At 35.0% G+C, this 20,343-nt stretch overlaps 1 protein-coding gene across 6 annotated transcripts in view; it reads right to left on the reverse strand.

Moving 5' to 3' along the window:
- Positions 1-20,343, reverse strand: part of TBC1D32 (TBC1 domain family member 32) — a 201,498-nt gene that overhangs the window by 162,688 nt on the left and 18,467 nt on the right. For 5 of the 6 annotated variants that reach the window (XM_064598058.1, XM_064598056.1, XM_064598055.1 and 2 more), the window contains exons 4-10: positions 17,944-18,121; positions 6,884-6,952; positions 4,700-4,825; positions 3,081-3,159; positions 2,873-2,976; positions 2,720-2,781; positions 1,981-2,125 (exon numbers count right to left, since the gene is read on the reverse strand). In XM_064598058.1, coding sequence (XP_064454128.1) covers positions 1,981-2,125; positions 2,720-2,781; positions 2,873-2,976; positions 3,081-3,159; positions 4,700-4,825; positions 6,884-6,952; positions 17,944-18,121 — 763 coding nt within the window. The remainder of the gene's footprint in view (positions 1-1,980; positions 2,126-2,719; positions 2,782-2,872; positions 2,977-3,080; positions 3,160-4,699; positions 4,826-6,883; positions 6,953-17,943; positions 18,122-20,343) is intronic. The other variant, XM_064598061.1, reaches the window with a different exon arrangement.

The following is a 20,343-nucleotide window of genomic DNA, read 5'->3' on the forward strand; positions in this document are numbered from 1 at the left end:
GCTTTTTATGCATTGCACAAAGGGGAGACTATACATCAATATTACTAAATTATATTAGATATGTATTTTCAACATAGCTTCTTCATTTTACTTAATAAAAACTATTAAACAGTATTATACTTGGAAAAAACTATCACAATTCTAGGAAATAGAGTTTAATTAAATGGGGTATTGGTTAATTGAGGTTTAATAGAAACCCTGTGTGTTTTAACCCTAGTGGTTTAAAATGTTTTCAAAAACCATTAATCCTTTTTTCAGTTTTAAAAGAGAAATGGTAACCAACAATTCAACTTCTGATCATGTTCTGAAAAGAAATCCTCATTGCGCATGCCTTAGACCAGTCACTATACTATATCCCTCACACCAAGTTCAGCTGCTACCTGATTTGGTACATAAAGTTTTATATATTATCTATGGATGCTTTTGGGTTACAACAGAATTGAGTAGGTGCAGAGACAGTACAGCCCACAAAACCAAAAATTTACTGCTGGCCCTTTAGAAAGTCTGCCAACCTCTGACTTAGATGAGTATAGGGTAATGTGATGAATTTTCATTAATATTAGAACACACTCAGGAGCTGATTTTTTTTTAAAGAATTTTCTGTTGGTTAGTTTTCCTGTGATCCGCTGCATACTCTTGAGAATCAAGTACCAACAATAAAAAATGTTAAGTGAAAAAATTATAAACAGAATAGGATTTGTTTTTCTTTTAAAGATTTTATTTATTTGTCAGAGAGAGAGAGAGAACGAGCACAAGCAGGGGGAACAGCAGACAGATGGAGAAGCAGGCTCCCCACTGAGCAAAGAGCCCGATGCGGGGCTAGATCCCAGGACCCTGGGATCATGACCTGAGCAGAAGGCAGACACTTAATGACTAAGCCACCCAGGAGTCCCAACAGAATAGGATTTGTTAAAGACCTAAACTGATAAATTTACAATTGTATATAATGTAACTACATAACCAAAATCTTAATAGTTATACCTGTGTTATAGAAATTTAATTTGTGGTTTTACATATTTCACATGTTTTCTACAATAAAGGTATAATTTGATAATTAAAAATTAAGGAGAAAGTGTCGGATGTAAGAAACAAAGGGTTCAAGTTAATTAAATTGAGCAAACACTTATCAAACATAAACAGTATAGGCCAGGTAAGGGCTAAACCCTGGACAGAACTGGGTTTTGGTTAATTAGGCATTACTATCCAGTTTAGATAACAAAAATAAAAATAAAAATAAGCCAAACTAGGTAATGTCCAAACTGTGCCAAGCAGTAAATAAACATGTTGCTGCTTCGCATGGCAAGTCATGGTCCCACCCTTCTCCCTTCCCCACAGCAGCAAATACATAATGCCTGGCAGACCAGTTTTAGAGGGACAAAGATGTAAGAATAAAAGCCAGCACTGCTGCAGCTACTACCACACAGACCACTCTTATTCCTCAGCAGATGAGGGAGGAACAGCATAAGGATCTCTTTTACTCTTCAATTAGTTTCAGTTCCAGAACAGTAATGAGCTCCCCTGGAAATCACCGGCATTCAGGCATTAAACATTTTCCAAACTACAGGTTCAGGAGGAAGTAAATGAAAGGACATTTTCAGACATACTTCCTAAGTCAGAGAAAAATGAACATTGAACTCACATTCTACCATACCTACTTAAAAAATCTGAAGCTTTTAAACTAAAAAAGACTAGATTTTGGATAGATCATTCAGTTTACTAGATTATCATTTAAAATCCCATTCTGGCTCTGTCACTTACTAGGTAAACAATCTTAAGTTACTTCTCCATGTCTCAGATCCCACATCAGTAAAATGAGGTAATAATACCATCTATCTCATAGATTGCTGTAAGATTTAAATGAGTTTAACATGTAAAAGTGATTAGAACTCTTAGCACACAGTAAAAACTGGAATGTTAGCTATTCTTTGAAACAATACAGCAATGCACTGAAAAGTATAAAAACATTCCATTTTTCCTTACCATCCACTTTTTGAACCACACAGCCTTGGTATCAACCAATGCAAAAAAGTAAATTGGATCCAAAATCTTTTGTGAGACAAGATGGCTCTGATCATGTTTAACTGATAATAAGGACAAAGTATTCTCCACAATTTCTTCCATATACCTTAAAGTTTGGGAACAAAACAGTTTTAGAAAAAAACAAATGCTATTACACATACACACACCCACTGTACCAGTGATATATTTTATATTTATAGAATAATGAAGTGAAAATTTTTAGAAACAACTTTTTTTTTTTTTATGTTTCAGCAAATGGTAGAGGTGGGATTCACATCCAATTTCTTCCTGCTTTTTATAAAACATATGTTCTTTCTACTTCAACACTGGCTCTCCAAACTTAACTTTCCTTTTTAGATTTACAGTTGCTCTTACAACCTTATTAAAAAATTTTAGAACTGAAAGAAAAAAGGTTAAAGAACACTTAAGGATCCTGTCCAAGCTAGCAAAGACAAATTATAAAAGAACTGGAGGCTACAGCAACTTCATTTTGCTTTGTTGTGATAAATAAATAATATAAAATGATATTTGCATAGAGCCATTCATGTAGGAAAGCACAAAACATGAAAAGCTAAATAAACCTATGAACCCCTTCCCAAAAACGTAAGTCAATTAAGACTGTCTCTATTCTTTCTCCTTGTAATGTACATGGGACAGTAACACTCCTATATTTTATATTAGCATAAATTAGAGGACTTACTTTTCTGGGTGACGAATCCAGAAAGATGGAGCCTCTTTCTGATATTCATTTAGAAGACGAACCTGAAAAGCAGTGCGTAACAGTTCTCAAAAATCAGAATTCTTAAATACAGAACTATTTAAATTTTTAAAAAAGCATATAGCAAGTGAATACCTTTTTAAGTAAGCAGATCACATTAGGATTACTTATATCTATACCAGCTGAAAGAGTAGGAATATAATTTTCTCTAGAAAGAAAGTATAACTTCAAATATTTAGCTGAAAAGAAAAATTTAAAAATATGATATCATTCATTTACAGTGTTTTCTGAAAAGTTATTTCCTATCCATTTCCTTAAGCACAAAAAAATTTAATAAACATACCTAAGCTTGTATAAATCTCCTTGGTCATATGTAATGGTGAAAGAGTAAACATCTGTGCATAGAATTTTAAAATCCGGTCCTGTGGAAATGAAAAGATTTGCATCAGAGATTCTTACAAAAATAGAACAGAGATGAAAAACCTATTTTTCACATAGTGAAAAACTTAGAAAATAAACAAAATAATCCATTCAAAACTTAAGTAGGAATGTACTTATAAATAAGAGCACAATCTTATGTTGGTCAGTAAAAAGTAAAATTGACTAAAACTACATGGGAGGGGAGAGAGTGAGGTTTGATAGACAGAAGAAGGTACAATGTGAAGGTATCAAGGGAAAAGTAGGAGTACTAAATGGTTAACACAAACAAACAAAAAATACTCCACTCTTCCAAATCCAACATTTGTTGTTTTTTAAAATTGTTTACATGCGTAGTTTCAGTAATTTGACATTAGGACTCTAATATTTTGCCCATTCCCAAGAAAAGAATTATTTAACACATCTTCCAAATTTACATTATTAAAACCTAAAGTAGAAACTATCACAAGGTAAATGAATTAACTGTTAATAGATGTAGCTAGAAAAGTATTTGGCACTAGTAAGTACTTACAAATGACAGCTATCATTTTAATTTTACCAACTTTAATATTGTGATGAAATTAATCCTAATCATGAAATTCAATATCCCATTAAAGAAAAACATAACATCTCCTCAAGTGTTCTACTCTGGGGCGGGGGTAAATAACTTGCCTATATCAAATGTAGCATAATTAAAAAAAATGGTTACCCAAATGACTAAAAATTTCTAATAACCCGAAGGAATTCTTACTGAATACAGGATATTAAATACTTTGGAAAGTTTATTTTTATAGTTACAGCAATTGGTAAGTATCTGTCACACTCTTCAAACACTATAGGCTTCACTCAGTTACATGCAAGAGTCTTTTAGAATAGGAAATGAAGAAACAGAATCCAACTCAAGAATCTGGATCAAGCATAAATTCAAAAAAGAATGCCACGTCTTGTTTTCCAGTCCAAAATGATTGGTTCTATTACCATTTCCCCTCTGTAACAACTTCTTCCCATTTTATTAAACAATGACAATATTCTTGCTGAATAATCTATAATGGCTAAACAAAGCCACTTATATTGACCCATTAGGATATTTACTGTTTATAAAGTTGTTAAATAACTTTTTAAAAGGAAACCTCTCTGACCACTTTTCTTTGTTAAGAAAAAAAATACAGAGAAATTTACAACTGTATTTGCTTTTAGAAAGCCTTGAAATGTTAAAAGTGACCCTGAAATATCTTTTTCCCTTTTGAAGTTCCTGGATCATTGAGTTTTTACAGAAGTCTGCATCATCATCTGGTGTCAGGTTGAACTGCATCCAGATATTAGGTAATTGAACACATTTCCCCCCCTTATAAAAACAACAAACCACTTGTTTCCAAACCACTTCTGTTTATCAGTTTAATTATATCTTCATTGATGGAAGAATGCGATTTTCAACAGATAAACGTATTGAGATTTTTTTTCTTTAATAATTGTTCACTGACTCCTCTACTAGAATGTAAGTTCTATGAAGCAAAGACTTCTGTCTTGTTCAGTGTGTTTCCTTACACTAAACACAGGATCAGGATCTGAAAGAGACACTGTCAGTTTTTCACAGAGAGTCGTCCAATTTTCACAGTTCAAAACATCAGACGGCGGAGCTGAACATAACGTTTGCAAGGCTTCATATCTCACCTATAATTTAAAACATGTTTTATTAATACCCAGCCACTAGAATACCACCAATACTTCAAATATTAAACATTGAAAAGCAGTCTAGATAATTGTTTCAAAGAGCCAATTGATGAAAATCAGAAGTCCTTTTATAAAACAATTTTTGAGAACTCATTTTTTGAAACTAAGTGTTAAATAGAAAAAAATAGGTTGTTATTTTACATAAAGCAAAAATTAAAACCTAACTGTTGGAGATTCTAGGTCACATGTCTAAGTGAAAGAGGAAGAAGAATGGTGGCCAAATCTGAATCACCAGGGCAAGGTTTTCCAATGGATTTGTCTCACACGTTTTCCCTACTTAAGTAGGCACCTATAGGTGGTCCTATAGTTTGAGGGCCTTAATTTTAAAAATAGCATAATATGCCCCCGGTGAAGCATTCCCATTCCAGAATATAGGAACAATTCTCACAAAATAATTTGGACTAGTTTTTGTTGCTACACCGTATTTTCTGACCTTCTAACCACTGAGGTAGGATGCAAAATTGAATGTCTGTATTTTCATGGAAAGCTTACTTCTTAATCATTATTTGCAAAATCGAATCAGAATTCACCCAAAACAGTATGACCCAAACAACAGCAGTGAAAAATAGCTCTACTCCAATCATGAATGGAGCAAGGCTTCTCCCCCACCACTCTCCAACTAGTGAGTAATAACACACTGATTCCAACCCATTTCTCAAAATCTGGTTGTTTCTCCAGCTGAAATAACTGAAACCTAGTGGTCTAAAAAGGGCAAGAGGTGGGGGGGGGGGGGGAAGGGCAGGAGAAGCTAAGACCTTAGGAAACCAGACACTCTAAATCAAATTTTAGGTGAAAAAGAATACACATGCACTTAAAAGTGTCTATATATTCTTATGAAAGAAGAACTCCTAAACACAACTATATTTGTGATAGGGACTGGAGGACTTTGGAGAGATTTTAGAAACATTAAATATTTTCTCCTTTTCAGTTAATTTTTAGGACAAAATCCCATTAAGAATTTATTACTTGCAGAAGCACAATAAAAGTTTCCGAACAAGTACAGATTTCCAAGAAATCCACTTAAACTGAAGACAATAAGATTGTTAACATATAGGGCGCCTGGATGATTCAGTCAGTTAAGTGTCTGCCTTCGAGCCCCAAGTTGGGCTCCCTGCTCAGTGGAGAGCCTGCTTCTCCCTCTCCCTCTGTCCCTCCCCTGACTTGTGCTCACGCGTGCTCTATCTCAAATAAATAAAATCTTTAAAAAATAAAGTAAAATAAAATGAAAACTTGAAAAACATTTCAAAAACTGAAACCAATTGGCAAGATATGCACAAAAGTCTTAGGTACTTAAAATCCTATTTTCTATTTCAGACTGATTTAATGAAATAAGATGATAAACAGCAATGTATATAATCTTAAAATATAAACAGGCACAATTCAATAGAACTCCTTCTTTAAAGATTTTATTTATTTATTTTAGAGACAGAGCACAAGAGGGGGGAGGGTCAGAGGGAGAAGCAGACTCCCTGCTGAGCAGGGAGCCTGATGCGGGACTCGATCCCGGTACTCCAGGATCATGACCTGAGCCAAAGGCAGTTGCTTAACCAACTGAGCCACCCAGGCGCCCCTAGAACTCCTTCTTTAAAATCCTTTTTCTAATAAATGAATACATGTGTCAAAGTTGCTCACATTTTCCAGAAGTAGAAAGAACATTAAATGAAGATCGTTTTTCTTCAAGGAAATCACTAAAATATCACATACAAAGCAACAGTGAAAGAACAGTCTGGGAGACAACTGCTTATAACTTTATCCCTTCAAAACTGAAACTAGACATAAAAATTTCCTCCTACAAACCGTGACAATTCTCTGACAGCCTCCCTTATTCTGTGACCTTTCATTTCAAGACTGGAAAGTCTAGCAGCGACATCAGTCTAGGAGCACCATGATAATAAAAGCCTATCTTTAAGAGAAACAGTCCACCTGCTACTGATTATAATCTAATATATTATAAATATATATACCTGATTGAACTTGATAGCTATCCTTTAAACTTACCTCTTTAGGTTGCCCAGGATCCAACTGGTCTAAAATCAGTTGTAATTTTCCTTGACAAAATTTGTAACTCTGTAACACAATTGACAGAACATTCATTTAGTAGACTTTTTAGAAGTACTGCTATAAATTATTTTTTAATATAATTCCAAGCACAAAATGCATTCTGAGCAAGAAAAGAGAGTGATCTATTCTGATTTGGCAGAAAACGTGGAATTTGTTTCCCAAGGCATTTAAATGGGAACCGCAGTCTCAGGAGAACAGTGTACTTCATGTATATGAAAATTATTATTATTTGCTGAGCTACTGCAATATGTAGTACATTACAAGATTCAAAAGATGTAAAGCCAAGATGTTTTGTACCCAGAAATGTGAGATGAATGAAACAGAAAGCTAAAACAAGAAGGCACTAATGGTACCCTAGGCAGAGCTATGATGCTGCTTAAACATTTTTGTCTCTTTATCTTTCTTGTACTTTTCCTTAGCCCCTCCATGCCGCCTCTTTGGTGAAAAATTCCAGAGATAAAAGCCTCTATCTAAAGAAAAGTTTATAGTAGACCATAAGTTATTTTGAAAAAGGAAAGGGTCTTTTTCTTGCTGAAGGCAGTTTAAATATGACTAATACCTAAAATTACCATCTAAAAATAAAACTGCCATTAAAATAATAGCTGTCATTTATTACCTTTTATGTAACAAGCCCTATATGATCTCAATTCACAATGACTGAAATATGAGAAATATGAAAACTAAGGTTAAATAACTTTCCAAGGCACCCAGTTATCAGAACTCAGATTCCCATCCACATTTTTACTATGTACACTCTTCCCTTAGGTGTTCTCATCCAGTTCTTTAGGTACATCATGATGACTCAAATCTCCATCAGTCACTGCTTCTCCAAAGTTATATATAATTATCCTTTCAACATTTCCATTTGGATGTCTAATAGGCATCTCAAACTTAACATGTCCAAGACAGAATTCTTGATTTTATTCCAAACCTGCGCCTCCCCAAACTTCTCCAGCCTCCTAAATGACACTACCCACCCATCCAGATTTTTTACTTATATCAAAAATAGAAGTCAATCTTGGATCTTCACTTTCTCTTATTTCCTATACCCAATATCATTAAGTCCCATAAGATAACCCCCAAGTTCCACATATCTTAACTCCAACTACCCTATACTTCCCTGCTAAAAGCTTAAATCAAGGCACCATCAACTCTAGCCTAGACTCCTTCAATTCATCTTAGTCTCCTTGCTTCTATTTTTTTATATTAAAAAAATGTTTTATTTTATTTATTTTTTTATTGACATGTAATATATTATTTGTTTCAGGGGTACAGGTCTGTGATTCATCAATCTTACACAATTCACAGCACTCACCATAGTATATACCCTCCCCAATGTCCATCACCCAGCCATCCCATCCCTCCCACCCCCCTCCACTCCAGCAACCCTCAGTCCTTGCTTCTATTCTTAAATCCCATCCTACTCCACCCTACCATCCACTCATTCTCCAGCAACAGTCAGATGAAGCTTCTCAAAGTTACAAATCAAATCTCTTCATCTCCCTTATTTCAATCCCACAAAGGATACTTCCCACAATACTTAGAATATAGATTTACTTACATGATCTGGGCCCCTGCTTCTCTAACACACTCTCCTACAATTTTTCCCTCTGCCATCCAGACTTCAGTCACACTGGCCTTTTTTCCCCATTCCTGGAAGATGCCATGCACACTCTAGCCTAAGAACCTTTGCCATCTCCATCCTCCCACCTGGCAATGCTCTTCCTCCAGAGTTTTGCATGGCTGCCCTATTATTGCTTAGAATTTGGTCTTTTTTCACTGTGGTATCCCCAATACCTGAATTAGTTCCTCATACAGAGTAGTCACTCAATACACATTAGTTTAATATATAAATGATTACAAAGTGAGTCTTCCCACAATGTTACATTGTCCTTAGCAACACAGGGTACATACAACCATTCTATAAAAAACCCAAACAGCCTGATATTCCATTTCTTAAAGCGCCTTAAATTTTACTTTTACTCCTTTCTAAAAGTATATAGTTGAACTGCTAAAGACTCTGTATATGCTACTTTTCAAAATTAAAAGCAATATATATTAAATAGACCTTCAATTTTGAATTTTTATATTATAGTTAAAATATTAAAATCTAGGAATACTAACAATAAATATAAGTATATGAATGCAGCAGTCTTGCCAAATGAAAAAAAACATAAATAATATAGAATATCTTAAATAGTATATATAAGCATATGTACTTATATGCATTTGTGATACATATATAATGCATATATGTACATTCAGAAGTATATACATATACATGCATATAAATGTACTCAAATACATGTAAAGTATATATGTATATACTTACTCATTCTGTTCTACTGCTAGACAAGCTTTTTTTTACCCCCTTTAGCCTGGCCCTTTTGCCCCTCTTATAAACTTGATTTCTTCTGATCCTTCCACACTCCCATCATGACTTTTACCAGATCATTATCAAGGTCTAAAATGTCTTGCCATCCAACTTACTAAAAAATAAGTATGATGTCAAGGACATGAATCTTATTTGGACAGATGAAGTTTCAAATCCTGGCTCAATCTTCAACTAGTTATGTGACCCTGGAGTCTTGAATCCCATCCTCAGTTTTCACATCTACCTCCCAGTGTCACTGGGAAGAATTAAATGGGAAAACTGCAAAGTCTTTTGCTTTATTGTTATAAAATTCTAAAGTTTGAAGTAAATTTCCTGTTTCTCAGGAAATTTTCTATGAGAAAATATAAAATAACTGACTCTACCTACCAACTACCTATTCAAGATCAAGAAATCTAAATATATAATTCATTCATTTCCATAGATTCCCATTCTAATCCAGCCTCTTTCCCAGTATAGAGGCATGTTCTACAACAGCCCTGATAAATGGGGGGAGCCAGACATTGTTCAAACATTCCCAACTACAGCCAGTTCATACTTGGTGAAGCAACCAATATTATGTCAAAGCAGCAGTCAAAAAATGTAATACATAAATCTTAACAAAATTCATTTATTTAAATGCTCCCCTTGACAAAGGCTGTTTTCTAATCTTATGTGCAATACTCTAGGCAAGCAACCCTTACTCTCTGAAAATGGTTTTGCCTTTTATTTCACAAAAATGATTAAGGCTAATCAACATGATGATCCTTCAACCTACCTCCTCTTCCCCCCCTCCCCAGTATTATTCTGTGGTGAATTATTCACCAAATTCAAAGATCTTTTCTTAGTCCTCAGCAGTGACTTCTCTTTAGCCTTCATTACAGCTAGTTAACCATTACCTCCACCTTGAAATTCATACCCCCTTAAGTTCCTACCCAGTGCATTGTGGTTTGGTACCTTCTTTTCTGACCCACCCATTAGTCTCTCCTGGCCCTCTGAAAATGTGTTTCCTAAGGTCTCACCTAATTAGGTGGGCCCAACCTTTCTACCAAGTGAATCCTGCATTTTCAACCACTTGCTACACCACTGGAATACCTTACTGGTATTTGCCATTTAAAATCTTGAAAAAAAAAAAAATTCCCTATATTCTTCTCCATACCTAACCTTCCTCCCTAATCCCAGGCATGCTTTATGACACCATGGTCTTCCTACCACCTCAGCTTGAAACCATAGCTAGACTTTTGACTATTCCCACTCTGCACTACTCCCCACAAAACACTTCAAGAATCAAGTTCAATGATCATACCTCTGTAATAATTCTCACATCAGTCCCTATTTATTTCTACAAAGCCTCCTCAGTTTAGGCCTTCTTACTTCAACTATCATGATAGCCTTCTAACTTCTCTCTCTACATCTGCTTTCTCACCTGCTCATGCCCTTCTGCACACAATTATCACGTAAATCTCCCCAACATACTTTTCTGTTCAGAAACCTAAAATGATATCCCTTTACTTACAAAATAATCCAATTTAGCTTTTGAATGCATTCATTTATTCCTCATATATTTATTTGACATCTACTATGTTTCGGATACCTATTAACGTAATGTACCAGGCACTAGAATTTTATAGCTAGGAACAATAATTAAGATCTAAACCTTGCCCTGTAATTTGGCCTTACTCTACCCTTCCAATTTACTCCCACAAACTCTTTGCTCTAACCCTTCATATAAACAAACTACTCAGGTTGCCCAATAGGCCATATTCTTTGTTGATTTAGAGCCTTTGTCCATTCCCTTGTTTGAAATACTTTCCTCCATAGCTTTTTGATAGTCTTAGTTATAAAGACTCTTCTTTAGATTCCCAGGATGCACTATTTCTACCTTACAACTCTGTTATTTATGTACATAACCTCTTCACAATCTCAAGTAAGCTCACTGAAGACATAATGTATACCTGATTAATCTTTTCAGTTTAGCAGGTTCACAAAATATTTCACATAGTATATGCACATAATATATTGCACATAGCATATGTTGGTGAACAGACAACCAAAGAGGTGAAATCCTTCAATTCTACTATATTTGCCTTTTCTCCCAGATTATAATACATAGAAAAGCATAGCTTGGGGGTGTCCAACTCTGGGTTTCAGCTCAGGTCATGATCTCAGGTTCGGGAGATTGAGCCCCACGATGGGTTCTGTGCTCAGCATGGAGTCTACTTGAGATTCTCTCTCCTTCTCCCTCTGCCCCTCCCACTCATGCTTGTGCACGTGTGCTCGCTCTAAAATAAATAAATCTTAAAAAAAAAAAAAAGCATAGCCTCTAATAGTTATCTGATTGAAGAAGCCTCATTAATCTACTTCCTTTTAATTATTTATTATTTAATTACTAATTCTGTTCATTATCCAACCTAATACCTACCTGCCTTAAAGGTTACCTATTTTTTTTTAAGGTCTGTTATTGTGTATCAGTGGACTGACATAAATTTCCATAGCAACTAACCAGTAACTTCTTTAACTAGAGCAAGTAGATAGTGTGTCCCATGTAATACAGATTTGTTAAGATTTTTCAACAGTGCTAGATATTTCTTAGATTGAAAATTCCTGAGGGGAGTAGTATATGCCAACTTGATTTGTAAAGCAACACAAGACAGATCTGTTGGTGATATCAATATAAGTTGATACTTCCAAAAGGAAGATTTTTAAAACATATTTATATACATTAAAGCATAAGCTGGCAAATAATTTCTGAGCACATTCTAAGGAGAAAGAGCCAGAAACAGAACTGAAGGATAATCTAAAATGTATCTGGTCCTCTATAGGATAATATAGATCCTAATTAAAGGTATTGATATGCTGAAATATGATTGGGATATATTTCTGTCAAATGCAGTTTACTAAGGATTACAAATATAAAACATTCTGTAATTTTTTGGTAACAGATATCACACTCAATTACTTTATTACAACATGTACTGAAGAATATTCACATTATTCAATGACTACACTTAAACAAAATCAAACTACCCTCAAAATTAATTTACCCTAGAAAACTCCGAATATTTGGTTTGTAAACTGTATAAGCCATTAAAATACAAGCAAAGATACACAACTATTATTGTTTTTTGAACTATAGAAAATAAGAAATATATAAATATTGAACTTAATGATACTTCAGGCTTTAATGTCTAAATGCACAAGTTCCTTCCTATTCTTAAAAAAAAAGAAAAGAAAAGAAACATCGCTCTGAGATTAAGAATTCCTCATTAGGAATTCCTCAAGATAGCAGGAGGGGAAGAATGAAGGGGGGGAATCGGAGGGGGAGACGAACCATGAGAGACTATGGACTCTGAAAAGCAAACTGAGGGTTCTAGAGGGGAGGGGGGTGGGAGGATGGGTTAGTCTGGTGATGGGTATTAAAGAGGGCACGTTCTGCATGGAGCACTCACAAACAATGAATCATGGAACACTACATCAAAAACTAATGATGTAATGTATGGTGATTAACATAATAAAAAATTTAAAAAAAAAGAAACATCACTCAGTGATGATGAACAGAACAAGAGCAAACACTTATGCTTACTATGTGCCAGGTAGTGTTCAAAATGCTTTACACACATTAAATCATAAAATCCACAAAACAACCCTATAAGGTAGGTTCTATTATCATCTCCACTGTAACAGATAAGAAAACTGAGGCATTGAGAGAAAAAACCAAGGTGCACAACTCATCAATGGCAGAGCCAGACTTTATTTCAGACTGGTTTGTTTCTAAGATTCAGAATGAATTAGCTTCCTGTAGAATAGCTTTTTCAAATTTTAGTGCATCTAAAACTTTTTAAATTATGCACCCCCCTTTCAAAATGTCTTAAATACAGAACAGTTACTAATTCAAAACAAAAACAATGTTTTAAAAACATTTTCAAATGATAAATTGTTTCTTGGGGTGCCTGGGTGGCTCAGTCGGTTGGGCGTCTGCCTTTGGCTCAGGTCATAATCCCAGGGTCCTGTGATCAAGCCCTGCATTGGGCTCCGTGCTCAGCAAGGAGCCTGTTTCTCCCTCTGCCTGCCTGTCTGCCTACTTGTGATCTCTCTCTCTCTAATAAATAAATAAAATCTTTTTAAAAAATGATAAATTGTTTAACTTCCTATGTTTTAATTATGTTTTAACAAAAACAGCTTTCATTTTAAAATTGCTACCATTAAGAGGTAATAACAAAAATCTATCAATATTTTAAAGTATAAAGAAACTTTAGGTATTCATAAAGAAGAAATTTAGCACTGTTAATCATTCAGTTTTTCTGGTGTCAAACTGTCTCAAGAGAGAACTATTAAGCAAGCAAACAAAAAGGCTCACACCTGCACCTACCTAATTCTTCTCCCCAGCAATCCACCTGCCTCCAGCCTCATATGAGCAAGCTGCATTATCAATGCTATAATCTTCATTTTCTCTAGTCTCAGCTACCTTTCCCTCTCACTTCTACATTTAAGGCTTTAGGCTCCTATCTTTTTCTGCTTATATGACAAGAATAATCAAAATCTGATGAACTGAGGGTAGCTAGAGATGGAAGAGCTTCTGAAATGTGGTTTGGGCTGTGGCTATCCTACCGTTATCTGGCTGATATTGCTAAAAAAGAGGAGAATCATAATCCATCAGCTATAGTGTGATATCCTCAAAAGCAGAATTCCTCACCAAAAAGAGCACTGTAAAAGCTTTGAAGATTTTAGGGAGGCCAGAAAATGGGTTGAACTCAAAATACTCTAAGGTTTGAGGAGTTAGGATAAAACATACACTAGTGGTTGAAAGTCAATACTCTGAAAGATAGGGGAAAGACCATGCACCCAATAAAGGAAAAAAATCTACTCAAGAAAAATCTTACTGGAAGAATTCAAAGCCTAGCAAAAGACAGGGTTCAGATTGTTCCCAGGATACAGTTCAAACACAAAGTCAAAGGAATTGTATCTTCTTTTCTATGAATTAAGATACAGGAAAGATCATCCCTGAGCTTTGTGGAGAAGACCAGTGAACTAGCAAGGACGGTGGCACTAGATTAGTTTCCTATTGCTACTATAACAAATTACCATAAATTTAGTGACTTAAAACAACATAAATTTATTATCTTACAGTTCTGGAGGTCAGAAATCTAAAACATATCAGCAGGGTTGTGTTCCTTCTGGAGGCTCTGGGGCAGAATCCATTTCCTTACCTTTTCCAGCTTCTAAAGACTGCCTACAGTCTCTTTAGTTCATTGGCCTCCTTCCATCTTCAAGGTCAACAATCCCCTCACTCCGACCTCTACTTCAGCCTACCTACACAGTACCTACTCTGACTCTGACCCTCCTGAGTCGCTCTTATACAGATGCTTGTGATTACATTTGACTCTTCTAGGTGAGGATAGCCTCCCCATCCAAAAATCCTTAATCACATTAACAAAGACCCCTGCACCATGTAAGCTAACAGGTTCATAGGTTTGGGGGATTCAGATATGGATATCTTCAAGGGGTCCATTATTCTGCCAACCATAGATACCAAAAGATGAGTTTCAAGGAGAGGCTGTCTTGAAAGCAAAGAAACAGTAAACACCTTAAATAAGTTAACATTATACAAGAGTAACAGGTTACTGCTATCCTAAACTCACTTCCTCCATATAAAATAGTGTGCACCTTGGCATTCCTTTGGAACATAATGAAATAGTTTGCACACTATAACACAGCCTAGTGCCTGCGCTGTACTACACCAAATACTGTCAAAGAAGAGGAAGACAGAAAAACTGCAGTAGGAAAGCTTATGAATTTTAAAAGCTTAAGGTATATTAGAGGTAATCCTCTTACTTCCCAGCTGTAGAAAACAACCCAGAGAAGCTCAGTTAAAAACCATACAGGACCATAGCTGAGAAGTATGTCTCTGAATGGCACCCATTCCACCACATCCTTTAAGAGATGAAAGCTAACATGTATAGAGTAGCAGCAACAGATCTCAGGACTTGCTATACATTAACTCAGTTAATATTCTCAAAAACAATATGACGTAAGTGGTAGTATCATTCCCATTTTACAAATGAGAAAGACCATGGCACAGGGAAGTTTAGACATTTGTCCAGGGTCACATGGCTAGTAAGTGGTAGAACCGAGATCTGAACCCAAGCAGTCTCCAGGCAGTGTAGTATGGAACAAAGACTTTGGAAGGAGAGGGACCAGGCTTAAATTCACAGTTCATGCCTAACTAGCAATACGAGTTTGGGCAAATTACTTACCTATTATTGTAAGCCTCACTTTTTTTCTATAGAGTGGCCTAGTAACACCTATACTGAATATAAAGTCAAGTACAGTCTATAAGTACCAATGTATGGCAGAAATCTCAATAACATACAGCTAATATTATTATTTCTATCTTTCCAGCATTATTTTGCAATGACTTTTTTCAAGGTTTAATCACAATACCAAATCCTTTCAGTGCTCTGCTCACAATTATAGTAAAAACCAATCTCTCTTCTTTATTCTTTAATATCCTCAAATGTACAACAATAGTGTCCAAGGCCAACCATGTCCACAGTTTTTCAATAATGGGTCAGAAATCCATATATAATCAGCCTGCAATTGTTACAATTAACAACAATGAAATAAAGCCTATTCTATTCACAAAATACAAGTTTTCTACCAATATCAAAACAGTAGCATCAGAATTGTTTACTCAAGGTTATTCATACAACAATTCAGACAGATTTTTCTAAGCCCAGAGCAAATAACTTATCAATGTTGAAAGCATTATTAACATCAGTATTTAATGGAATGAATGACTGACATATCTTCAGAGACCCTTTCAACTTCTGAATATAGTAATTCATGCTCTCTTTGGTCATGTAAAAGGGTCTCTTTTCACTAAGCAAAGGTATACCCAAACATCTCCTGGAGTTTGGTCACACTGAAAGAGTTTTGGGGGTACTTCTGGCATTCATATGCTTTTTTCTCAAAGTCCAGGGGTCCCATGCCTTGTGGGTGGACACAGTTCATTTTCAACTCAATTAGAGCTTTCTGAAACAGTCATATCCAAAGGACAGATACTTGAAAATGCAGATATACCCTGTGGGCATCCCAAAGAAGCCATATAAACTTAAAGTCTGATTCCTTCTCAAGAATAAAACCAAAACAAAATAAAAAACAAGAACATCTTCTGAAAGTACGACCCCATTTCTACCAAAGCTTTGAATTTCTTAAAAAACCTATGATTCTAGGACTGGAAATAATTTAACATTTCAGATTAACACCTTTTGACTGCTAGCTACTTGATCAACCCTATGCGGTCTGAACACCTGGACTTCTTAGAACAAATAACAATGCTTCATTTTTTTCCTTTTATTGTTCAATTTCAGTGTAAACAGATGGTTCATCAAGTAAGAAAGTATAATTCTGTGAGCACCCACAGTCCTAAAAGTTGGGTCTTGCTGTGCCTTCATTGATCTGAAGAAGCAGTTCCATAACCTACTGAATAAAACTAAACTAAAATCTCTATAATCCAGCTTCTTCCAAAGAGTCAATCAACAAAGAAATATTAAGGGCTACAACGTGAAGAAAATTCACAGTCTTTGCCATTTCCTCCATCACATCAGAAAATAAACCTGACTTGTAAAATTCAAAACTTAGCACAATCCTCCTGAGCAGAGCAACTTTTAAGTTCTGCTTTAATGACTTCCAAACACTTTTCCTTGATAAATGCAGTCTCAACTGTGAACAATATGTGTGACTGTTTCACATTTCACCCAAACTCCCCAAATCCCTTTTGGTATATGGCTAGGATCTGTTATAGCTATGTCCCCAAGTTAGCACTAATTAGGTGAAAATGTTTCATTAGAAATATCAGGTAGGATTCACACAAAGGTCAGACTCCATTGGCCTGGAAGTTTCTGTGAGGAAGTTGATGGTACAAGCATATAAGGTTCTAGTCTAACTAGTCTCCTTTGTCTTCTATTAGGACTAATCTAACCTGTGGCCTTTCTGCTAGCTCTGCTCTAGCCAAATGACAAGGATTCCAATAACCTGGAAAAAGAAAATGTAAAACCTCAAATCTCTTGATGTCAAAAAGAAGAAGCTTAATGTTTTTTGTTGTTGTTTTTGTTTTGTTTTGGGTTTTTTTTTTAATTTAAATTCAATTAGCAAACATATAGTACATCATTATAGTGTTAGTTGAGTTAGTTGAGATGACACTATTGGTGTCATCATGTTTCAAAACAATCCACAGTGACCTTCATCTCAGAAGATAAAGGAAATGTTTTATCTCCATATCTCATTTATAATGTAAACTTTGATTAATAAAAATCAATTGGGAATAAGATGTTTTATTTAACTAAAGCTTAAGCAGATGTTTCAAGTGTTATTTTTTTTTAAATCCAAAATCAATTAGTTTATTTCCATACCTCATTAAGATTTCTCAGATATAATGTAATGATTCACTGAACATATAATTCTAGAAGATGTTATTTCATGTACTCAATCTTTAAGATTGGGTAATTTTATTATCTTTCTTCTGAATCTTAGAAAGCAGAAAAAAATCTGGCTAACAAAGAATGTATTGAAGTTACTGATTATTAAATACCATTTCAAGACATAAATGCGAAATGAAACAACACACCTGATTGAATGATGAATCACTATCAGAGCAATTATCTGTGCAGTAACTGTTGCTTTTCTCCTTCTGGATTTTTTTCTGCCTCTCTTGACTTCGCATCTCATCTTCTTCAAACTTGTTAATCATAGATTCCACCACTACCATCATGATATTCTTCAGGGAATGCATCATTTCTTTGTATCTTTAAATTCAAAGCAGTCTTGGTAAGAGAAAGACTACTAGCACAAATTAAAACACTCAGCTAAATTAAACTATCTTATGTTTTTTTTCTGTAAAGTCCCTTTAAGAGCACAGTTCTAAAAAGAAAAAAAAATGTATGTTTTTCCTAAAGAACAAGTAGCACAATGGAATTCACACAACAGGAATAAAAATTAACAAGAATTCCAAAACATATGTTATTTCACAGGTTTCTTCATCTGATTACATGGACCAAGGTAGTAAAATTAATACAGTCTAAAGCCAGATGTTCCAATGGCATGGATACCTGTACTCCACAACAGTCAACTGCTAATATCATGCTACCAGAACAGTCTATCTTACGTGTCCCTTTTATTCCATTTATTTCTATCTCTTTCTCTATCCTGCTCCCTTCCTCTATTTTCTTTCCTTCCCTTCTTCCCTGCCTATTGTTATAGGCACCTACGGCCACCATTAAGACCTAAATAAGAGTTAAGCTACCAGTAAGTCCTTTGAAACAGAGGCTAAAGAACCCACCGTCAGAGATGTTAAGAAAGGGATTCCTGCTTCTCTCTCCCACTCCCCCTGCTTGTGTTCCCTCTCTCGCTGTGTCTCTCTCTGTTAAATAAAAATAAATAAATAAAAAATAAAAAAATCTTTAAGAAAAAAAAGAAAAGCAAGGGATTCCTGAAATTGGTAAGAGTTTGAACCAGATAGCTTCTAATCCCTTTTAGCTCCAGTCTTAGAAAGATGGGGTTCCTGGGTGGCTCAGTTGGTTATGCATCCAACTCTTGATTTCGGCTCAGGTCATGATCTCAGAGTCATGAGATCAAGCCCCACAAGCCCGCTTAAGATTCTCTCTCTCTCTGTCCCTCCTGCAATTCACGCATGTGCTCTCTCTCTCTCTCTCTCTCTCAAATAAATAAAATCTAAATAAATAAATAAAGTCTCAAAAAGAACTTATAAAGTTCTCTACTTATTATGTGCAAACTCTCAAGCATCCATATTAATATTAGATTGAGATCCCAGGGCGCCTGGGTGGCTCAGTCGGTTAAATGTCTGCCTTCAGCTCAGGTCATGATCCCAGAGTTCTGGGATCGAGTCGAGGCATGCATCGGGCTCCCTGCTCCATGGGGAACCTGCTTCTCCCTCTGCCTCTCTCTCTCTCTCTCATAAATAAATAAATAAAATCTTTAAAAAAAAAAGACTGAGAGTCCCAAAATCCTAGAAACTGAATTTTAGAGCTACATGAAACTACTAAAAAAAATTCAATCTAGCCTTTTATTTTTTCCTAAAGAACCTGTAATATGTGACCAGGACCACTGAAATTTCTATATTTAAAACAAAAAGGCATAATGATTTAAATAAACATAAGGAATAAAATATTATTTTGGAATCAGAAACCCTGGATTACAATCCTGACTACTTTACCTACCAGCTTTGTCATCATAAATCAGTTTCATTTTCCTCAATTCTAAAATGAGATAAAAAGAATACAATTTAACTGACCTATTTCATATAGCTGTAGCAAGACATAAGAGTATGTATCTGAAAGTTCTTTGTAAATATAAAGCATGAAACATATATTTATTATCATTTTGTAATAAAAATATATTAGGAGAATAAGCACAGAAACTTCCCTTTCTTTATATTTCCGATAAATGGGTCATTGTAACTCCATAAATCTGAGGAAGGATAGGTAAGTTACTCTCATATAAACAATAACACCATGCTGGGGTTTTGGATAGAAATAGGAGGCTGAGATTTTAAAGTTTAAAGGAATTTTAAAATACATCTTAAATTACATGATACACATTACATATTACTAAATATATGTAATTCTATATACAACTTAAAATATATTCTCATATATTTAATATGATTCAGCAACATATAATTTATATAATATATAACTAGAAGCTAATTCAACACAAAGTTAATTTATGTATGTATTTTTAAAGCACCAGAAATTGTGAGAAAACACAAAAATACTGAAAGAAGATGAGAATATTTAGGAACAATGCAGGAGGAAAACACATACAGAAGAGAACTGCTATAGAGGTGAGGAAAAAGTCCAGGGAAGATCCAAGTTTAAGGTAAGGGGATATAAACAGCAAGAAGGACTCCTAGGACACCCATCAGACTAAATGGCAAAGTACATATAGGATAACTGAAAAAGCCTCCTCCTTTCTCCTCTACACATTCTCAGCAGCAAGCAACAGGGAA

The sequence above is a fragment of the Mirounga angustirostris genome, unplaced genomic scaffold, assembly GCF_029215605.1.
Source record: "Mirounga angustirostris isolate CCGP_5_RB_7025 unplaced genomic scaffold, mMirAng1.0.hap1 SCAF_8, whole genome shotgun sequence".
NCBI classification, from domain to species: Eukaryota; Metazoa; Chordata; class Mammalia; order Carnivora; family Phocidae; genus Mirounga; species Mirounga angustirostris.